At 35.0% G+C, this 17,065-nt stretch overlaps 1 protein-coding gene across 1 annotated transcript; it reads right to left on the bottom strand.

Annotated features, from left to right (window-relative positions):
* Positions 1–1,339: 1,339 nt before the first annotated feature.
* On the bottom strand, positions 1,340–2,092 carry Tgif2lx (TGFB induced factor homeobox 2 like X-linked). The gene has a single exon (XM_051141826.1). It carries the CDS (start codon positions 2,090–2,092, stop codon positions 1,340–1,342), a length of 753 nt encoding a protein of 250 aa, XP_050997783.1.
* Positions 2,093–17,065: the final 14,973 nt, after the last annotated feature.

Here is a 17,065-nt window from a genome sequence, read left to right as displayed (position 1 = left end):
TAAGGGACCTGTCCCGTGGAACGGATACCAGAAGGTTCACTCTTGTTTCCCTTTAACCTTTTTTCCCTCTTGTGTAACCTAGTTGGGTTGTATAATAAAGTTTAATTGTTAAGAAACAGAGCCTACATATTTCAAAAATGTCAGTTTGAGATGGTTGACCTCTTCCATTCTTACATGTAAACTGAAATTGCTCATACTAACACAGTTTCCAAAGATGCTTTAGGAAGCTTCAATAAATTTATGAGATAGGTATTCAAAAAACCAACACCAAAAGGCACTGTATGGTGTTTATGCAAGAACAAGAATTGAGGCCATATTGACCTGATTTTAGCTTCACAAAATCAATGAACTAAAATTACAGCTTCTAGCAGTGTTACGTTTTTGTTACTCTTGAAAATCTCTGAGTGTGATGCAACAGGAGAAGGTGCATTCATGAGAATTTACATTCTGTTCAAACCCCACCAACTCAAGCTTTTAAAAATGAAGGATAAATTTGTTAAAGAGGTAAAACCAATAAAACATAGAATATTGTGTCTATCTTCTGTTTACCTAAGATGTTCTAGATTGATTCCTTCCATTGTCTACAGTTTGTTTCTAGGGAATTTTTCACAGGTTTCCTTTGATGTAGATAATTAAAATCAACAAAATGCTTTCTCCAAAACCAGTGAACAAATGAAGAACTGGCACTGGTAAGCCACTACTTGATGTTCTCCAGGAACTTACCTACCATGCGAAATGCTCCCTACTAGTCACCTAAAGAGATTACCCTTATTACTCCCCATATGGTGAATAAAATTTACTTTGGTTTTCATAATCATATTCATTCAGAGATACAGACCTACTCAAAAGAAATTATACAAAAGGAAACACTTGAAAGTCTAAAAATAATCACCCATTAAAATCTGTCTAGCAATGTCATCACTATGTTTTGGAGCTTTTCCTTTCTATTATCTATACTCATAAAAATAGCCACAGAAAGAGAAAGAAGGATGTCTTGACATCCAGAGTATCTTTGGCGTGTAGAAATTGAGATTAGCCATGAACATCTTTGTCCGATGTTTGTATGATGTTTAATATCAGATATAGAAGTCTCAAGCCCAGGGGAAGAGAATAAATTTTTGAAATTTGTTAAAATTGATTTTCATGGTTAGTGACATTGTATAGAAAATACTGATTTAAAAAAAACGAGATGTGATAATGTAAAATGTTTCAAAGAAAGGGAAAAATATGGAAAAAAGATGCTATTAGAAGATGACAGGTCAAGTTAAACTGTGTTGAGCATAAATGAAACCACCAGAGTATAAAGTACAAAGTACTATGTGAACTGTTGTGTGGGAGATTACAGATTGGGAACTTGCTTCTTCTCCTCCTCCAGTTCTGTTGCCTTCTGTACAGCAACCTCAACCAACATGTAGAATCTGCTAAAATCGGGCTTTTCTTCTAGCAATACAGGTTCTGGAGAAGACTCCAGATCTGGTAGCTTCTCTTGCGATACTTCGCATATTGGCAGGGGCATATTTGGTGCCTTAACCTCCGGTGGACCGAAGTACTGCTTCTGGGCTTCTTGGGATTCTTTAAGAATTTTTGGGAGATGGTGTCTGCGGGCATTTGTAAACCAGGTGGAGACCTGCAAATAAGATAGATTGGTCTTCTCGGACAGCATTAACTTCTCTTCGTCAGTAGGGTATGCATTAAACCGGTGCTTATAGAGCCAGTCACGCAGAATCTTTACAGACGCAGATGGTAGCTTGTATTCTTTCCGAGGTTTCTGGCTCTCAAATTGGTTCTTAGAGATCCGGTCAAGCCCTATCCTGATTGAGGTGCGGGTCTTATTAGCACCTTGAGTCTCCTCTGCATTACCATCAACATCCTCCATATTCACAAATACTGCCTTCAGTGCCTTTAAAAACAGAGATATCTGAAATAGGAACAAGGGAGCTCCAGGAGAGCTAGGGAAGGTCTTCAAGGATTTCGCAACTAAATTCTCATCTGTTGTCAGGCTGATTGTTGCTAACAACTGAGCCAGCTGGCTCTGTGATGTCACAACCTCTTTATTCCAAACCTGAACCACCCTCCCACCCTTTTGGCTCATCATGGCTTTACTCTTTTTCTTCCTTCCTTCCCTTCCTTCCTTCCTTCCTTTTTCATCTTTTTTTTTTTACTGAAGATTTTAATGTACATGTTCTCATCCCTCCCTTTAATAGCTCTTAAATCTCTCTTCAGATATCACCAAAATCCATTAATAATCTTACCATTAATTAAAAATTGCACCTATGTTTGTTTTCGCATGTGTGCAAGTGTATGTGCCATGGATTCACACTGTGGTCAGAGAACCTGTGTATTCTCTCCTTTTGTCATGTGGGTTCTGGTGATTAAACTAATGTGGTCAATCTTAGAAGCAAGTGATTTTACTCAATAAGCAATCTTGTTAGCCCACTAATAATATTTTTCTTTTCGGTATTTTTATTTTATCATGTTTTAACTGTTTTGTTTATGAGTGAGCACTGTAAATTAGAAGACTGTGAACTTTCTTCTTTTAAAATGTTGTAATGTTGTCACATTCTGCTATTCCTTATTAACTGCACTAGTGGCTCATTTATGAAGCCATTTCTCTAAAATATATTGATTCTGGTTTGTGCTCAGTTAAAATGGTATGTTTATTCTTATTTATTTTTTTAGATTGTAAATGTTTATTCAAAGGGAACAGTAAGATGAACACATGGTTATCTTTGGTATAATAATGTATTCTTTTTGAATAGTTACTAAAATACATAATGAATTATATTTAAACCAGTACTAGAAGAGTAAATTAAGAATCTACTTAAGGTACTTCAGATAAAAGCTACTAATCTGCACTTTCAAAATGAAAGAAATGATAGAAGTAGCCTGCAGAGTCACATGAAACTCTCTATAATGTTGGAGAATCCTCTTCAGCCTTTTGGTAAAATATATCTGAAAGAATATTTGTGAGGTGGAACTATTAAAGACTTGCTTAAACTGTCTTGGAAGAGTTTGGATGTCAACTTTGCCTTCATCCAAGGTTGCCCTTTTTTAGGTAGAATTTTGTTTGTGGCAGAAGGGGGCATTGCGCCCAATGGCTGGTTTGCCACTTTTGAAGCCAACTCCATAAGGAGGTTCTTTGATGCTCAACATCATTGAGGTAGACTGGATGCTGCCAGGAGTCAACTTGTCTTATTGCCAATGTATCTTTAAAATAATGAAAACATCTTTAAATGCCATACTCTGTAAGTATCAAAGGCTTTTGAAGACCTTTTGTAACTATTTTATCTTATCTATCTATAGGATCATATGTATCTGATAAACTTAGGATGTATATTCTTGTGATAAATATAAACTAGTAATTCACATGACCGTGATTTGATCAACTAACAATTAGCTTGTATTACTACTCCTCAACCTAAGTCTTTGTTACTCAGAAATAAGGTTATGTTTTATTTGTTGTTAGAGAATTTTGTATATTGATGCAAAATAAGTTTAATTTTGATACATTGGTATAGAATTCAAATTTAAGATTATTCTCCACACACATTATACATATTTATATTATAATATGAGGTATTGAACCCATACAACTCAATTATAATACAAAGTTTATTTCCAATACCTTGAAAGTGCTGTTGCAGGTTGTTTAGGATAATTATTTTTCATGATTTTTTATTGTTGTTGTTGTCATCGTTGTTGTTGCTGTTCTTGTTACAAATTTGATGAGTGGGAAGATACAGTTGATTGATACTTGTAAACTGAATAATGTATTATCTGTTATTCTTATAAATGCCTCTTCAAAATGAATTTATGCTGTGATTTTTCGGAAAGTGCTGTGAAGACTTGTAAAATTAAACTTAGTATGTTTTAAATTGTTGAGAATTTTGTCTTAGTTTATGCTATATCTTGAAAGAATTCATTCCCCCTTCTTCCACTCCAATTCCTGCCATACATATGACTCTTCTCTCCAAACTTCATGTACATGTTATTTAAAATAATTTTAAGTGTGTGTGAGTATGTGTGTTTGCACAAGCTTGCCTGTGCACATGGACATGTCTACAGATGCGTTAAGGTACACTGGATGACAGAAGCTTCAGAATCTTGGAATTATAATTAATAGCAGTTCTGAGCTATATGTCTCTTGTGGCTTATGAGAACTAAACTGGGATCCTCTGGAAGAGCAATATTAACCACTGAGGCATCTCTCCTACCCCATGGTATACTTTAAGAAAATAATAATTTTAAAGAAGATATTTCCTTTTGACACCAAATGGCTCTAAGTTCTCTTCTCAATGGTCATGAAATCTTTGATTTTGGTATCAGTTTACTGTAACTTGTTTTGGCGTCTGTAATTCTGTTTCTAATAGCAGCTTTTGGTGTTTCCTAAAGGAAGAGTTGGTGAAAAATTCAGGGAAATTATAGAAATATGTAAAGTGGTAAGTTTGGAAAACATAATAGAAATTAAAGTTTGAGCTTGTGTACATGCCTCTTGACAGGTCATATATATGGAAAAGTCTTTCCTTAATTTATAATTATAATGTGTAAATTGTGACCTGAATGTTTTAAATGAATGATGGAATAACTAAACTTGTCTAACTTTAAAAATAAAATTTTATTTTTACTTTTTCTGCAAAATTACAAAGATTATATTTACCAAATGTGTTCTAATGTGAATAAAATGAACAGAACATTAGAAAATCCATCACTAAGCTACCTTATGTGAAACAGTGGTGCACATTCAGAATATGAAATAAAGGAAATACTGGCATTTCAACTAAAACACTTTAAAGCAGGTTACATCTTAAAATTAGCAAAAAATAATGATTTTCATTATATCATATTCATGCATTGTTTTTATTGTTCCTCTTGCCCTACTGCGTGTCTCCTTCCTCCTGACCACCTCATGTGTCCTTATTCTTCCCCTGTGGCTCCCATTGCACATTTTTCTCGCAGGTATTCTGCTACCCTCTTTTATCCCCTCTTCCCATCAATACTTGCTTTTCTCTTTAAGATTCCAATACTCCCTTCTCATACATATTTATATATCTGTGTTTGTTTGTTTGTTTGTGTGTGTGTGTAAATATATACATACATGTATACATATAGCATTCATATATACTTTAGAGAACATGAAGTCTTTGTCTTTAAGAACACAAGGACTTTGCTTAATAACTTCTAATAATGTACCCTTATTATAACCTGACAAAAAGTAAGACCAATTTCATCACAGAAAGCTTTAATTCACTAGAAATGTACACTAAGAACATTAAAGGAACAATAACTAAGGAAGAAATAAAAGATATTATCAAAGAAATATCTTTCCAGTAAGACTTATGGAGATTGAAGGTAGATTGTTTGTTACTCCTATTAATTTTTATTTTATTTGAAACTTTTCACAAAAATTATTTATAGGATGTGTTATATTGTATTAATCTGTCATGACCTGATGTTAAAAATTAAAAAGGTTAGTAAGAATGCATATCAGATTCATTTACAAAATCTTACAATATTAGTCAATAAAATCTATGCTCAGACTGTGTCCTTTTTAGTTGTAATAATGACAGATGCATTTCAAGATTATGAATGTGACCCTGTGACTGAACATTATATTATATACTTTTTTAATGCTTACAATCAGTGGACGAAATTATACCATCACATTAGAAATTTCATAAATATGCGATATCAACTTTCTTACTGTTGGTTTGCTTGTTTTTTTTTTTTGTTTTGTTTTTGTTTTTGTTTTTTGTTTTTTTGTTTTTTTTGTTTTTTTTTTTTTTTTTTTTTTTGAGACAGGGTTTTTCTTTGTAGCCTTTGATGTCCTGGACTGACTTTGTAGACCAGGCTGGCCTTGAACTCACATAGATCTGCTTGCCTTTGCCTCCAGAATACTGGGATTACAGGTATGTGACATATCTGGTTGCAATATCAACTTTCATACTTAATACTAAAACCAAAATCATTTCTGAATTTTTATGAGTAAGGCAAAGATATTTATTTTAACTAATATAACATGGCTTATATATTTTTGTCCACAAACTCAATACAAAATAAAATAACTGTGTTGATGTGATGATTGGCTGATTAAAAAGTACTTAAAGTTATTTAACAGTCTCTGAAATAATGACAATTAAATGACATGGCCTGTCATAAGTCATAAACAAATAAATCTTAACTTTGGCTTACATTAACTATAATCACTTACAAAATAAAAGGCAACTTTTAGATACTTCATATATGAATACTTCATAATAATAATACTGAGAAAAAGACCTATTACTGTGAATTATTTAAAGAAAAATATAAACTGGGCTCAGTGGCACATATCTGTAATCTCAGCACTATGGGAGGCAGAGGCAGATGGATTTCTGTGAGTCCAAGGCCAGTCTGGTTTGCAAAGTAAATCTAGGACAGCGAGGATACATGGAGACATCCTCTCAAAAAAAAGAAGAACAATAGTCATTTGCTTTCTCATTCATTCATTAATTCATTCAATCATTCAATGGTGTTTGAAATTGAAACTGTATCTTCAAGTACTCTTCCACTGAGATATATGCTTTGCATTCTTTTGTTTTTTGTACCACAATTATTTTTTACTTTTTGGTTTTATACAGTTACAAAATTGCAAAGATTAACCTTGGACTCAGACTGTAGCTCAGGCAAGAATTAAACTTGCAACTTGTCTGCTCAACCTCATGAGTATTTCAACGTACAGGTTCACTGTATATCAATGCATTAATATACTTTCAAATAATTATATTTAATGTCTAATACCTATCAAAATCTCAAGTGATTTGGAAATTTACCTTTCATTTTTCTTAGTATATTGAAAAATGTTTTTAAAATTCATCTATAGGCATGAAAGTGTGATACATATGCATTTTTAAGCATCAAAGTTATACAAAAACATTTATCCAATTTCATGTTCTATTTTAAGATGTAAGATATTAAGAGATATAAACAAACAGGCATAAGCCAAAAAATAAAAGAAACAGAAATGGCAATAGCCTCAAAGACTTAATGAGATTTTACATGACAATTTGGGCTTTTAGTACTTTTGATGAGGGATGTATCCTTGCCTCTGAAAATAATGTTACCAAAAAACTACAGTGAAGTTTAGAAATTTTATTAAAGTCTGTGTATTTTGTTATTTGTACAAATATACACAATTCAGAGAGAGCTACAAGTTCATTGTACTGAATGTCTGGTAGCGATTGTGGGCCATATGAAATGATGACAAATATGTTTAAGATAGTTTGATTATAAAATAAGAAAGTGACAGTGATTTATTTATGTATCAAATAACAAGCCATCAGGGGCAAAAGGAATGGTTTTTCTATAACCATAATGTATAGTGGATTGCTGGAGTTTTTAGTTCCTAAATGTCATTAAGAGTTGCATTCAATGTACATGTGTGTATAAATGTGATCTTTATGATTTTCTCATATAATTGACAAATAAAAGCTAAATAAGTGAGTATATACCATTTGAGTCTCTCTGCTTCAGGGTTAGCTCAGTCATTATGATCATTTCTAGTTCAATCCATTTGTCCACAAATTTTGGAAATTCCTTGTTTTTAATAGCTGAGTAGTATTCCATAGTGTATATGTACCACAGTTTCTTTATCCATTCTTCTACTGATGGACACTTAGGCTGTTTCCATGTTCTGGCTATTATGAATAAGGCTGCTATGAACATGGTTGAGCAAATTTTCTTGTTGTGTGCTGGAGTATCTTCTGGGTATATTCCAAGGAGTGGAATAGCTGGGTCTTGAGGAAGCCCTATTCCCATTTTTCTAAGGTAGCACCAGATAGATTTCCAAAGTGGCTGTACTAGTTTGCATTCCCACCAGCAATGAAGGAGTGTTCCTCTCTCTCTCCACATCCTAGCCAGCATGTGTTGTCTCTAGCCCAAGGGGCAGGTCCCATGAAAATCTGCACCTACCAGGAAAGTGGGATAGAGGTGAGAATATCCTATTGAGACTCTAGGTGAGAAAAATATAGGGGATAGGGAAGTAGGTGGATCCAGAGGGTCCTAGAAACCTACAAGAGGAACATTATGATGGGCGGATCTGAGCCCAGGGGTTCTGCTTGATCAAAGGCACCAACCAAGGACAAAACGTGCAGCCATCATCAAACCCCTACCCAGATCTAACCAAGGGACAGAACATTCTCCACAGTTAAGTGGAGACGGGGGACTGACTTTCACAGGATCTCTGGTGCCCCATATTTGGCCATGTCCCTTTGATGGGGAGGCCCAATGGCAATCGGAGGAAGGATAGCGGACTACCAAGAAAGGACTTGGTACCCTAGCACCATATTCAGGGGGAGGAGGTCCCCCTTGGTCACAGTCATAAGGAAGAGGGATTGGGGTGAAAGTGGGAGGGAGGGAGGAATGGGAGGATGGATGGGATGGGATAGAAAATGAGATGTAATATGAATTATTTTATTTTTCAATAAAAAAGTTAAATAATATAAAACATATTTATGTCTGTCTTTGGTACATAAATAGAATAAAAATCTGAAGTTAAATAATACTTTTAGTGTCATTTTAAAGTACAGTCACCACAACTGGAAATATTTATGGCAAATAATGTGGTAGTGCCATATCCTATAAAAATCACTAAGAAAAAGATTGCGCTAATAAAACAGTGAGTGAACCATAATAATAATTTTACAAACAAAACAAAATTTTTACTTGTATAGCCCCTACAAAAGTAGTATATCAAAATTACTAATATGAGAAGCTTCTGTTTTGTTACAAAGGTTCCTCTTAACGCAATAAAACAGAAGATGTTGGGGAAGTGGATCAAAACGTGAATGTCCTGATAAGGTTTACATCTCTTAAGAACAGCACTGCTCTGAGCAGAGGCAAGCTAGCAAGCCTCTGCTTATGTATTCTTGTTTGAAATACCCCCTGCTAGTTATTACCAGAGAAGTAAAGGTGAAAGTAAATTTTGCTTGTATATCCATGCTCCATTTGACCTTCAAAAATATTTTTGTTTGACAGGCTTTTCTAATGTGTATTTTAAGAAATGCCATTGGAGTCCTACAGCCTACTTGTGGATGCTTCTTTGAGTTTGTCAGCTGCTGGATTGTTCTTGTTGTTGGTAAGCTCTCCTATTTGTAAGCCTTAATAAATATTTCTCACATGGCGTTTGTACCTGCTTTCCTCAATGTCCTGACCCTCATGGACTCTAAATGCTACTACAGTGAATATACAAGAAATCAGTTAACTTTCATAATAATCAACAGCATGCATGTGATATAAAATTGGAAATGGTTTTCACTTAGAATGTCACCAGGAATATTCTTGATTATATGTATAAGTATATTCCTGGCTATATACTGTAAATTTTATTTATTTATTCAGTTTACATCCTGATTGCAACTCGTCTCTTCTCCTTCTAGAGCCCCCTTAAACTCTTCTCCTCCATTTTTCATTCTCATTTTCCTTAGAGAAGAGGAAAGTCTTCCATGGATACCAGTCCACCCTGGCACATTAAGTCACTATATACTAGGCACATCCTCTCCAAGTAAGAAAAGACAAGGGAGCCCAGTTAGGAGAACCAGAACTAAATGGACACATCAGTGTGAGATAGCATCCCTGTTCCAGTTATTGGAGAACCCACATGTGGGGGAGCCACATGTATCTGCTACATATGTGTAAGGGGCTGAGGACCAGTCCATGTTTGCTTTTGATTGTTGGTTCAGTCTCTGTGAGCCCACATGAGCCCACCTTAGTTGACACTGTAGATATTCTTGTGTAGACCTTGAGACCTCCAGCTCCCTTATCATTCCCCTAAACTCTTCCATATGACTCTCCAAAATCTTTCTCATGTTTGACTATGGCTCTCTGCATCTTTTTCAATCAGCTGTTGGGTGAAGCCTCACAGAAGAGTTGTTGTGCTATGCTCCTGTCAATAAGCATAGTAGAATAACACTAATAGTGTCATGGATTGGGTCCATCCCATGGAGTGGGTCTCAAGTATGGCCAGACTTAGGTAGGCCTCAAGCTTTGCTCCATCTTTGTCTATTCACATTTTATAGACAGTACATATTTCTGGTGGAAGGTTTTGTGTGGGATTGGTGCCTTCTCTCTCCCATGAAAGTCCCACCTGGCTACAAGAGGTAGCCACTTAAGGCTCCATATTCCCTGCTACTAGGAGTCTCAGCTAAGGTGAACTTGATAGAGTTCTTGAGGCCTCCCTATCCCAGATGTCTGAAAGATCCCAGAGATGCCCACACATCCCACTTGCATTCTGTTACCTGGCCCTTTCTCCCTTGCTCTCTGCACTCTTAATCTCTACCCTTGATCCATTCCCCATCCCCTCTCTTACCCATTTCCATCCATCCACCCACATCCAATGTCTATTTTATTTCTTTTCCTGAGGAGGATTTGTGCAACCTTCTTTGAGTTCTCCTTGTACCTTAGCTTCTTTAGGTCTGGTGATTGCAGCATGGTTATCTTGTACTTTATGACTAATATCCACTTATAAATGAGTACATACCTAGCATATCTTTTTCTGTTACCCCATCCAGGGTAATTTTTTTCTAGGTCCATCCATTTTCCTACAAATTTGAAGATGTACTTGGTTTAATTGCTGAGTTTCATTCCATTGTGTTAATGCAACACATTTTACTTTGTATTTTCTCAATGTCTGTCATTATATCTACCTTTCCATTTCTGATTTTGTTGATTTGACTACTCTCCCTTTGACTTTTAGTTAAATTGGCTAAGGGTTTATCTATCTTGATTTTCTCAAAGAACCAGCTCTTTGTTTAAATTGTTCTCTTTGTTTCTAATTTATTGTTTTCAACTCTAAGTTTGATGATTTCCAGTGATCTACACCTCTTGGTTATGTCTGATTCTGTTTGTTCTACAGCTTTCATGTGTGCTGTTAAGTTGCTAGTATGGGATAGCCCCAATTTCTTTATGAAAGTGCTCACTGCTATAAACTTTATGCTTACCACTGTTTTCATTGTGTCCCATAAATTTTTATAAGTTGTTCTTTCATTTTAATTGAATTCTTTGAGCTCGTTAATTTTTTTCTTATTTTGTCCCTGACCCAGAGGTCATTAACTAGGGAGTTGTTCAGTTTCCATTTGTAGGCTTTTTATTATTGTGTTCCAGCTTTAATCTATGGTGTTCTGATAAGATGCAATGGATTGTTTTGATCTTTTTGCATCTGAGGTTTGCTTTGTGGCCAAGTATATGGGTAAGTTTGGACAAGGTTCCCTGAGGTGCTGAAAATAAGGTATATTCTTTTGTGTTTGGTGAAATGTTTTGTAGATATGTGTTAGATGTATTTGATCCATGATGCCTATTAATTTCATTATTTCTCCATTTAGATTCTGCCATAATGAGCTATCTATTGGAGAGAGTGGGATGTTGAAGTCTCCCACTATTAATGTAGGTGGTTCAATGTATGATTTAAGATTTAGTAACGTTTCTTTTATATATATGGTTGCTCCTGAACTTGGGGCATATATGTTCAGGATTGAGACATCCTGTTGCTGTATTTTTTCCTTTGATGACAATGAAGTGTCCTTCCCCATCTCTTTTGATTAGTTTTGATTTAAAGTTAGATAATAAAATGGCTACACCAACTTGCTTCTTTGGTATATTTGCTTGGAATAACTTTTTCTAGCCTTTTACTCTGAGGTAATATCTGTCTTTACAGACAAGGTGTATTCGTTGTATGAAGCAGAATGATGAGTCCCACATTCATATCCATTCTGTTAGCTTGTGTCTTTTTATTAGGAAGTTGACGCCATTGATGTTGAGAGATATTAATGATACAAATGACAAGTGGTGGTTAATTTCTGTTTTTTTATGTTGATAGTCTTAGAGTGTGTGTGTGTGTTTCCTTTTTTTTAGTTTTACAGATGTGTTATTATTTACTTACTGCATTTTTCTGTATGTAGTTAGCCTTATTTAGTTGGAGTTTTTCTTCTAGTATCTTCTGAATGGCTGGATTTGTGATTCAACACTGTTGAAACTTTGATTTTCCTTGGAATATCTTTATCTTGATTTCTCCATCTACAATGATTGAAAGTTTTGCTGGCGATAGTAGTCTGGGTTTGCATATGTGGCCCTTCTGGCTTTCACAGTCTCTTTTGAGAAGTCAGGTATAAGTCTGGTAGGTTTGCTATATCTGTGATTTGGCCTATTTCTCTTGCAGTTTTTAATTGTCTTTCTTTTTTTGTATATTTAATGTTTTGATTATTATATGGCAGAATTATTTTCTTTTCTGTTCCAATCTATTCAGAGTTCTGTAAGCTTCCTGTGTGTTTATGGGCATTTATTTCTTTAGAATATGTATGTTTTCTTCTATGATTTTATTGGAAATGTTTTCTGAGTGGCAGACCTTGAAATATTTTCCTTCTTCTATTTCTGTTATTCTTATGTTTGGTCTTTTTATAGTGTCCAAATTTCTTGGATGTTTTGTGTCAGGACCTTTTTTGTTTTAATGTTTAATTTGACTAATATCTTGATATCTTCAAGAATATCTTGTATGCTTGAGATTTTTTTCTTCCAACATTTGTATTCTGTTGGTGTTGCTTGTGTCTGCAGTTCCTGTTCACTTCCCTAGGTTTTCCAACTTCAAGATTTCCCCATATTGTGTTTTGTTTGTTATTTCTAATTCCATTTTTGGATCTTAATTGTTTTATTCATTTCTTTCTCATGTTTGAATATTACTTGATTCTTTATAAGGCATGTTCAATTCCTCCATCTATTTGAATGTATATTCCTGTATTTCTTTGAGAGATTCATTTTCCTCTTTCAAGACCTCTATCATTTTCATCACCTCAGACTTAAAATCTTCTTGTGCTTCCGGGGTGTGCATACTTCCAGGGCTTGCTGTGGTAAGATCACTGTTTTCTGGTGGTATTGTATGGCTCTGAGTTTTGTTGCTTGTCTTCTTGTGCTGGCCTCTATCCATCTGTTTGTCTCTAGTATTAGCATGCCTGGAGATTCCTCCAATGGGATCACTGTCTGTCTGGGACCCACATCATACAGGCAGGTCAGGAGTTGACAGAGAGAGAGAGAGATTGAGAGAGAGAGAGAGAGAGAGAGAGAGAGAGAGAGAGAGAGAGAGAGAGAGAGAGAAGAGCGCTCCAAGCTGAAGGTGGTTTGCTAGAGCTCCTCAGAGGCCTTCTCAGGATCATGGAAAAATGGGTGTTGGAGCCTCCTCCCAGCTCAGGTCTACTGGGTTCCCTGTCTGTGTCCAAGTTGTGTCAAGCAGGAGAGAAGAAGGCTGAGAAAACATGGAGGCAAAAGCAGCTAGGTTGTTCCTTGTTCCTCCTTTGTATAGTGGATAATGTGTGTTTTGGCTGAAGTCTAACTCACCTCTGCTGGTTCACCTTCTGTGACCCAAATGAATCAGAAAAGTAAGCAGTGGGCAGACAGATATCCAATCCTAAGCTGCTTGGGTGTCCCATAGATTCTTCAGGTTAGCAGTTCATATTGGTTGTGGCCTGTGCCTAGCTCACCTTTGCTGGTTCACACTTTCTGTCCCTGATTGTCCAGGCCAATAAGCAGCAGGTGTATGATGAGAGAAACAAGAGCAAATCTGCTCTAAAGTCCAACAGGCCCCTTAGGTATATCTGTTAATCTTGGTTGTGGCTTGCTCAGACTCACCTTTTCCTGTTAGTTCTCTGTATTGGGTCAAGCTGGTAAACAGCAGGCAGGTGGAGAGAGATCCAAACCAAAAAATGCTCTGGTGTCCCACAGATTTTTTCAGGATATCATCTAATGTGGGTTTTGGCCCACATTCTGACTCAGCTATCCAAACTTGGTTTCTCTGTGAGAATTCTATGTTCCTCAGGAGGCATGCTCTCTGCTTCACTATTCATAGGAGTGGAGGATGCTCTAAGTCTGTCAAACCTGGGGCACATCCGGCCCAGGATGGAGGAGGGGAGGCTGGTTCAGAGATTCCCCAACTTGTACCCTTCAGCCGGTTTTGCAGCCAATGATTCTCTGCACCATAGACATGGTACACACTGAGTACTGCCATCTTGGAATCCATCTGCATAAAATATTTTTATATTAAAAAAATCTAACCATTACATATATTTTTGTGCTATGAATTGAGAGAAAAAAAACACTATTGAAACGAAGCATAAAATTTGTTTTGGGAAACAAAGGGGAGCCAAGTATATATACACATACAAATGGTTATGAGATATACTTTTTTTGTGTATGAATGTTTATACAATAATATTAATAAATTAATCTTTCATTATATCGGGGAGGCAAGGACCAAATGCATAATATGAATTGATCTTTAAAAAAAAGTTCTGAATTATTCTAAATGTAGTCAGGAGAAATTTTACATACTTAAGACTTATTTTAAAAAACAGGTATTGAGCATAAATCTTCAGATGCTACAGATGTGTGTAACTGAGTGCTAATTTGCTTACTCTGGTTTTCATCCTTAGCACTGAATAAAGAACAATAACAAAACAAAAACTCAGATATATAGGTTTCCAACCATTTTAATTTGTGGTAGAAAAAGGATTTTAAATGGGACTAGAAATAATAAATCTTCAAAATGTTCTTTATTCACTTAGAAAGGTGGTATACTAACTTATTTCCATAATTGGCTGCCACAGAAATAATCAAGGAAATTGGAAAGAACGTGCATATGTGGAATAGAATTGTCTACTTTCTTACACTGAAAACTAATGATACCACTAATTACCATTATACAATGTCAATATCTTGGTTTTGGAACTAGACTTCATTTCATGTATGTTATAATTGTTGAAAGCTAAGAGAAACAGTCAGGTTAAACATATCCTGTAGAGGGAACATGGTACATTAAAGACATTGAATACATTTCTGTGATTTTCATGTGACTGATACAAAGCAATAGGTATATGACTTCAGGGAAAGGAAATGTGTCATTTAAAAAAAAAACTGGAATGACACAATAGTCCCTGATCACTTGAAACTCTATATTACTGGATATATGAACTTCAAGAAACAGGAGGTGCTTAGAAACATGGCTATGGAGGTAGTTACCTTCCTTAAAAATTATTTAAGAGAACTACAGATAAAATCTCCATGAACCCCCAAAATGCAGTCAAACCTCTGAAATAGAGTGATGCCAGCTAGGAGTATTTATATTTTGAGGGCTCTGGGACAGACAAGTGTGTTCTGTGGACTGAGAAGAAGAGGAGCTACTGGAAAATGTCTTGGTGGCCATGATCACACTCCAGTAAATATTACTTTTTTTTGTTTGATTTTTCCAAGTGTAGAGGCAGAGATGCATTTCCAATATCTACCACTCTACTACAGTGAGGATATTCCCACCAATGTAAGTGGCAAGTTAGCTTCAAATGAGAGTGGCCTTATGATGGACACAATCATCTACCTTATTGCAAGAGCAGTTTGTTCACTATTTGGGCTATCCTGGGATCACATAGAGGTATGAATATCATCCAATGGAGAGAAATTATTTGGCTAGGTTACAGGAAGCAGATGAAGACAGAGCTTAGTCTCTATCTAGTATAGTCTGGTTTAAAAACATTTGAGAAGAATGAGTGGCAAAATCAAATACCCAGGAAACTAGTGTTTGTTTTCTATAGTAAGGTTTTTTTTCTCTTTTTGTATTATCCTGATTTTTCAGATATGTATTAATGTGTTTTCACTCACTATTTTTACCATATCTATGCTTATCCATTATCACAATATTTCTTTCTTTTTTATATTTTTACCATCTTTTTGTTACTTTCTAATTTTATTATTTATTTATTTTTTTTAAGTTATGGGTCACAGCCTCCACCTTTTCTTCCTCTTAGTCCCACCCTCCGACTCTTTTTTTCCATTTCTTCCTCCTCTTCTTTTCATCAGCTCCATAAGTGTAGGGGGGCTAAGTATTTTTTAATATTCTTTTTTAAATTTACATGATTTTGTCCTCTTTTTGTTCTTTTTGTTCTCAATAGAATCTTGCCATTTATGTTTTGTGCTATAGTTTTATATTTTGTTAATTTTATGTTTATTATTGTATGTATTATTTTCTGCTTTATGAGTCATTCTTGGCATTGTGTCCTCAAGAGAAGGATACTTAATACAAAGGTCCCCATATATTTGATATAGAGGAAATTGATATGGAGAAAATCTCACAAACTCAATCCTGTAAAAGGAAATTAATATCATGATACATTAGGGCTAATTTAGTGAAATGTTATTGTATTCAAACCATGAGATAGCATAAATAAAGATTTCTTTTATATAAAGCATTCTTTTTTTTTTTTTTGAGCAATTATTCACTACAGAAGAATTTACTTACAAGTACAGAAACTGTTGTATATTAATCTTCTAATGTTGATCTTATTAGAATCTTGTCTTATTCTTTTTTGATAAAGATTATAAGCCATTATTACATATTATCATTAATTAAATTGCATAGATTGAACTCCTAGCAATTTTGAAAGTTATATATTTTAACAGTTTCCATAAATGTGTATTAATAGGCATTTATGATAATATGCATCATAAAATAGTTTCATTGACCTACAAATCCTCTGTGCCTCATTTATTCTTCCCCCATTCAGCCAGAGTATCACCTTATTCCCAAATAATAGAGATAATTATAATGACCTTATAATTTCTTCATTTACTTATTATTGGAGTAAAGTAGCAGGCAATCTTTTCAGACAGGCATCTTTCAATTGGCCAAAAGCATTTTTGGTTCCTTCTTGCTTTTTTCCCCACAAGTCGAAAATCTTTTCAGTTCAATACTCTTCTCTTACCATATTATTGTCACCCAAAGACTTGTAGAAAGATCTCTTGATTGCTTCCATTTTTTTACAAGCAAACAAGCAAACAAAAAAATCTATAAGTAGATTTTTGTTGGGTCATGGGTTTTAAACTGATGTGGATACATAGCAATGATTTTATGGCAAGGTCATTTTTATTTATATAAGATGGTGTTCACTGTTTTGTAAAGTGGCTGTATTGTTTAATAGTCCCACCAGAAATCAATGAGGATGCCTTTGCTCCAAGTTTCTACCAGTATTTGACCTTCTGATTCTCTTATCATATTTTCAAA

This window comes from Acomys russatus, chromosome X (assembly GCF_903995435.1).
Source record: "Acomys russatus chromosome X, mAcoRus1.1, whole genome shotgun sequence".
In the NCBI taxonomy this organism is placed as follows: Eukaryota; Metazoa; Chordata; class Mammalia; order Rodentia; family Muridae; genus Acomys; species Acomys russatus.
The sequence above is the reverse complement of the archived record's forward strand: the minus strand, read 5'-3'. Positions and strand labels throughout refer to the sequence as shown.

Excerpts from the sequence above, each read along its gene's own strand:
- Tgif2lx (XM_051141826.1), bottom strand. The coding sequence starts at position 2,092 with ATGAGCCAAAAGGGTGGGAGGGTGGTTCAGGTTTGGAATAAAGAGGTT.